The sequence below is a fragment of the Panicum virgatum genome, chromosome 3K (genome assembly GCF_016808335.1).
Source record: "Panicum virgatum strain AP13 chromosome 3K, P.virgatum_v5, whole genome shotgun sequence".
NCBI classification, from domain to species: Eukaryota; Viridiplantae; Streptophyta; class Magnoliopsida; order Poales; family Poaceae; genus Panicum; species Panicum virgatum.
Genome location: NC_053138.1, coordinates 40,519,552 through 40,525,609, shown reverse-complemented (window position 1 = coordinate 40,525,609; position 6,058 = coordinate 40,519,552). Strand labels below are relative to the sequence as shown.

At 53.7% G+C, this 6,058-nt stretch overlaps 1 protein-coding gene across 1 annotated transcript; it reads left to right on the top strand.

Annotated features, from left to right (window-relative positions):
- Positions 1–4,026: 4,026 nt before the first annotated feature.
- LOC120700913 lies at positions 4,027–5,312 on the top strand. The gene is made up of 2 exons (XM_039985110.1): positions 4,027–5,012; positions 5,105–5,312. The coding sequence occupies exons 1-2, from the start codon at positions 4,027–4,029 to the stop codon at positions 5,310–5,312; spliced, it is 1,194 nt and encodes a 397-aa protein (XP_039841044.1).
- Positions 5,313–6,058: the final 746 nt, after the last annotated feature.

Sequence of the window (6,058 nt, the reverse complement as noted above, 5' to 3'; positions counted from 1 at the left end):
CTCCGCCGCGGCGGACCTCACTGCAGCGCTGCCTAGCCCCACCGTGTCCTGCCATGGCCCTGTGCTCACACGCCGAACCCACAGACCCAGACCCCAGCCTCAGAACCGCCCAGCGCGAGCTCATCGGCGAGCCCTGTGCCGACGAGCCGCCATCTTCGTCGAGCTTCACGCTCGAAGCCTCGAACCCACCTCCTGACGCCACCAGTGGCTTACGCATACCGCGTAGGTGCCTCCCGACCCAGCCCCCGTTCGAATCCGCCCCGGGAAGACCGAGTTCGGTCTTCTCCGGCGCTGCGCCGCCGCGGGAGTACGCCGCCGGCGCCTTCCGCCGCCGTTCCCCGCCCCTTTTCACTCGGGCCGTTAGATCAGAGGCCAACGCCCACGATTAGAACCTGTTTGGATCCGATCTGGACCGTTAGATCTGGATCCAGCGGCCGAAATCACTGCGTACCGGTTCGCCCTGGCACTTTTGTTAAAGAGACCCTGAGGTTTTCTTTTATCAACCCGCACTCCTGGCTAGTTCAAAACTATTTCCAGTTTAGTCCTGTTTTACTCACGTAGGCCCCTGCACTTTCCAGTATTAGAACCCGCCGTCTAGCCTTGGAGTTTTTGCACGTTAGACCCTAGAACTAAGGTTTAATTATGTTTAGGCCCCCGGTTTTTGCAGAAAACCCCCTGGAACCTAGTTTTTCTCGCAGATAAGCCCCTAGAAGTTGTTTTTGGCCTAGATTATGCGTTTTAGCTCCGTTTTAAGTGTTCTTTATGTCCACGCGATCGTTGTAACGCGTGGAACAGTTTAGGCTTAGTTTTTCTTGCTGTTTTTATGTATTAATGTACTGTTTCTTAGTTTTTGTTAGTGTTTGCTTGTATGCTTATTTTTGTGCATTGTTTTGGCCATGTGTTCGTGAGTAGACGTTGATCCATCTGAGGAGCCCCAGTACCCGTACCCGGAGCAGCCATCTTTGGAGCAGTTTGAGCAGCAGCTAGAGCAGTACGAGGAAGGCATGTATAACATGAATAACCTATCACCTTTAAATACATTTTCATACTACATTTTAATACTGTATGCCTATAAGGATTTCCTAGCCACTTTATATCCTTTATATGCCCTTTGGGTTGCATTTTGGTTAGTTGTGCGAGGTGCCGCGCTATAACACTTAATGGTCCTTTTTAATTAATTTGATTAATGGTTTACTTGAACTTAATTCTGAGAGTGGCCCTCTGTGTGACTTGAGTGGCTCACGTCTCGTTAAAATTGGTTTTGTTAGAAACATGGTTTAGGGGGCCAGCACGGTGCTTACTGCTGGGTTGGCCACTCTCCATAAGGACCGGTTCATAGAGCGACAACCTGGGACAACAGCGCTACCACAAGACTGGAATGGGACGGTCTTGGCTTACTAATTAGGTCATTTTGGTTCGGGAGTAACTTACCTGCGGGGCAAGAGGGGAGTCGAGCTTCAATGGTGGTCAAGCTACGAGGCCGGTCTGTGTGTCTTGTACCCCCTCGAGGTGGGCACCATCATTGCATTGACTGAATCCTTAGCGGTTACACCTTACCAACGTGTCCTTTGTAACGGCCTCGTAGTGAGTTTGCTAGTCATCTCACCTACGGAAGTGTGATGAACAACTGGCGTAGCTCACGACTTGTGGGTAAAGATGTGCAACCTCTGCAGAGTGTAAAACTGGTATACTAGCCGTGCTCACGGTCATGAGCGGCCCAGATCCTCCTTTTGATTAGTGGGGTTATCTTCCTTTGACGAGGCAGGTTTCCCCGGGTGGCTTGGTTTGGTATGGTTCTCAGTAGTATCATGATTAAATTTGACTAATTACTATGTAACTGGGTTAATGGTAATTCATCAACTCGTAGTAAATAGCTTTAATAAAATTTTGCCAACACTCAAAAGCTAATGCAGTCAGTCAGCCAACCTTAGAGCCTCATAGTTTGTGTTATACTTGTTGAGTACAAGTTGTGTACTCACTCTTGCCTCTTCTCTACTTTTTCCTCTTGGATACTCTACTGCTGCTCAGTTCCTGCCGACGCGAGGGAGTTCGCTCAGCGCTACCAGGACTACGAGGACTTTTAGGCGTTCGTCTCCCAGTCGACGTCCCTAGTGGCGCCCTGCTCAGTTTCGGAGAGCTTTTATCGTATTTGTACTTCGCTTCCGCTGTATCAGACATTTTTGTCATTAATGTAATAAATAACATTCGTATTTCGATTTATTATGACTTATTCGTGATATGTGCTGTGATATATTGTTCATTCTGTTGTATATACGTGTGACTTGATCCTGGCACGTATATGATTGCTCGGTTTATGTCCTTTTATAAACCGGGTGTTACAATCAAGGCGTGGATTTGTATTCCGACCAGATTCCATGTAACAACCCGAGTAGATATCTTCCCTTACTTGTAACCCACGGCACCTAGCCTATAAAGGCGCCGTGAGGGGACCAATAGAACATATATATCATCCCATCTGCATTGTTCATCGTCAAGCTCAATACACACAACACAAAACGTAGGGTATTACGCTCCTGAGTGGCTCGAACCTATCTAAACCCTAGCGTCAACTCGCAACCATCTAGTTCTTGGCTCTGGAATCCCCTCTTCACCTACAAATCTACCGCCGGGCATACCCCTGGTGGACTTGCCGGATAAGCAATCCGACAGTTGGCGCGCCAGGTAGGGGAGATTTCTCAGGAGTCCTTACAGCGAGCACGCTGGCAGCAAGATCCGGCGTCTTCTTCTCCACCAACGTCAGCATCCAGATGGAGGCCACCACCGGATTCGCCTTCACCTTCGGTAGTTTCCAGGAAACTACAGTTCCTCAGAACCCACCCACCAGCCCCTCGATTACTGAGAGCGGCAACTCCATCAGCATCAGATCTGATCTGACGGCTCAAAGCTCCATCACTCGTTGAGTTTCTGAACTTGACATCAATGAACCTCCGATCGTTCGCCCCAGGGCAACGTGTTGGCCGGTCATCTGCAACAACGATCTAATCTCCAGAATAGATCGTGTCACCAAGTCCCTTGCCGAGTCCATTCAACTAGGTGAGACTGTGCTGGGTCGTCCAGGCGGCTCGGCTGCCCTTCCGTATGGACTGCGCAACAACTCCGCGGCCTACTCGGATCAGATCCGAGTACGTATGAGCAGCCTGCGCATCACCAAGTTGGATCAGTCTGACTCGGATCCGATCCAATCTGATCCACCCTCATGTACTGAGGTTGGGTATCAGGCGGCTGTCTTCACCCTCCCACCCAACCGCAGCAACCCCGACGACCGGCGCCAGATCTCGGTCGTCTCGGTGGACTCCGAATCCTTCACCGGTGAGGATGACCAACAGCGGGCGGAGCGTCTTCACCGCAACGGCCTCCGTGCCGACCAACGGGCCAATGAGAAAGTCATCCTTCAGACCGAGGAAGATCTCGAAAACACTGAGCGTCGCAACCCCAAGGTTGCACGGAGGCGTCCATCACCGCCAAGGCCTAGGAACCTCGAGAACGAGTTCGTCCTGGATTACGATGGTCATCAAGTCTTTGCCACGCCATCCGCCAACATGGCCGCCGTCCTCCAGGTATTCGAGGGACTACCCCAAACCCCCAAGATTGCAAAAGCTCGCGCTCATCTACATGTTGCAGCAACCTAGGCCCAGGGCCTGAGAAGGGAGTATTCCAACCATCGGGGGCAATCAAGCTCCAACCGCTCAGTGCATCCTCATCGCCGCGATGAAGAGGTTGACCAGCCTGACCTTCGCGACCATCTCGCCCACCGAGATCTTCGACCCCGCATCGACAACTGCCATCGCCAACGGGACAACGCCGAGCGGGAACGACGTCGCCGCTACGACGACGAGCACGGTGCACCCGGCCACATCCGCAACAACTACGATGACCGACCCCACGACGATGACCTCAACCTTCAAGCCGGTCCACATCGAAAAGTTCGATGGCGAGTCCGACCCCAAGACATGGTTGCGCACCTACTCCATCGCCGTCTGAGCAGCGAACAGCAACAACGACATCATGGCGGCATACTTCCCGGTGATGATGAGCCGGCAAGCACAGAACTGGCTCGAGTCTCTTCCTGCCGGCTCGATCAATAGCTGGCAGGACCTCTGCATCACCTTCGTCCAATACTACCAAGCAGCCTGCCCGGGCCCCAAAACCAGATGGGATCTGGGCAGCATTACGCAACGACCCTCCGAGTCCCTGCGTGACTACATCAAAAGGTACTTTGCTAACCGTAATACAATTACGGAAGTCGATGATAGGGACGTGATCTACCACTTCCACCAAGGCCTCCATAGCGTCGAACTATGGAGAAAGATGTTTGAGTCCAACCCCAAGACCGTCTCCGACATGATGGCCATCGTCAACAAGCACGCCGACATGGAGGACGCCGAGCGCGCACAACGCCGCCACATGGATCGCCGCGAGCCTGTCGATCGTCCTCACCAAAGGGACGACGATCCGGCTCGCCCAAGAGGAGATCGTCCACCACGTCACAGCAAGGACCGCGACCGCGCCGAGTCATCCAAGGCCCACGACCGCAAGCGTGGCCCCGACAACACTGTCGTTGTTGCTGAACGGCCTCAGCAGCTTACCCCCCTCGATCAGGAGGAGCTCGATAGGCTCCTCGACTCCAAGTGCCCCTGGCACAAAGACACCAACCACACCGCGCGAGAATGTCACGCCCTCTCCAACTGCGTCGCTCCAGTGGAACCCAAGCGGCCCAGGCTCGATGACTGCGAAAGGCCGGGTAGCTCCAGAAGCTCCCGTGGCCATGGCCGCAGGAACCGCTTGCCCAGGCGAGACGAGGAGGACCAGCAGGGCAACCGGTCACCCGGCACCTTCCAGGAGGAGCAATGGGTGGTTAATATCATCTTCGGAGGCTCCAGCACCCCGTCCTGCAAGCGTAGCATCAAGCTGCACAATCGCGACGTCAACTCGGTGTTCAGGCACCCGGTTGAGCCTCTTTGCTGGTCAGAGATCCCAATTACCTTCGACCGGTGCGACCACTTGGTCCACCTACCTAGGCCAGGTGCTTACCCGCTCGTGGTCAACCCAGTGATATACTGATATGCCAGATCCGTCTGGCTAGGGTACTCATCGACGGGGGCAGCGCCCTCAATATCATCTTCGCTAAAACTCTGGAGGACATGGGCTTCGACATGACTAAGCTGGTTCCTTCAGACCAGGCCTTCTATGGCATCATCCCGGGTGCGGGCTCAACTCCGGTTGGCAAGGTCACCCTCCCCATCACCTTCGGCACCCGGGACAACTACCACACGGAGTCCATCATTTTTTAGGTGGCCCCATTCGAGACTTCCTACCATGCTATACTGGGGAGACCAGCTCTCGCCAAGTTCATGGTGATCCCCAACCACACATATCTTCTCTTGAAGATGCCGGCTCCAAACGGAGTTTCCATCTGTGGCAACATCTAGATGTCTCACTCCTGTGAGATGGAGAACATCAACACCGCCGAGGCCTTGGATAGAAGCAACAACCAGGCCATGGTCGCTCAGGCGGCAAAGGCCCTCACAATGAACCAGCTCCAGAAGCCGTCCAACAACTCGGCGCCAGAGTCCCAGCTGCACCCTGACAGCCAGATGAAGGCGATTGTCCTCAGCGACAACCACCCCGACAAGACAGCCCCGCATAGGAACTCGCGCTCACATCTTTCCTCCGCGCCAACTAGGATATCTTCACATTGAATCCCTCTGACATGCCAGGCGTACCGAGGGAGGAGGCTGAGCACTCCTTGGATCTCAATGAGAAGGCGCAACCCGTCAAGCAACGGCTGCATCGCTTCGCTCAAGATCAGAAGGAGGCAATTAGGGTAGAGGTAACCCGGCTCTTAGCCGCTGGTTTTATCTGAGAAGTCACACATCCGGAGTGGCTGGCAAACCCAGTCCATGTAAAAAAGAAAAATGGCGAATGGAGAATGTGTGTCGATTACATGGATCTCAACAAGCACTGCCCTAAAGACCCTTTTCCTCTCCAGCGCATCGACCAGGTTGTTGACTCGACAGCCGGGTGCACGCTCCTCTCT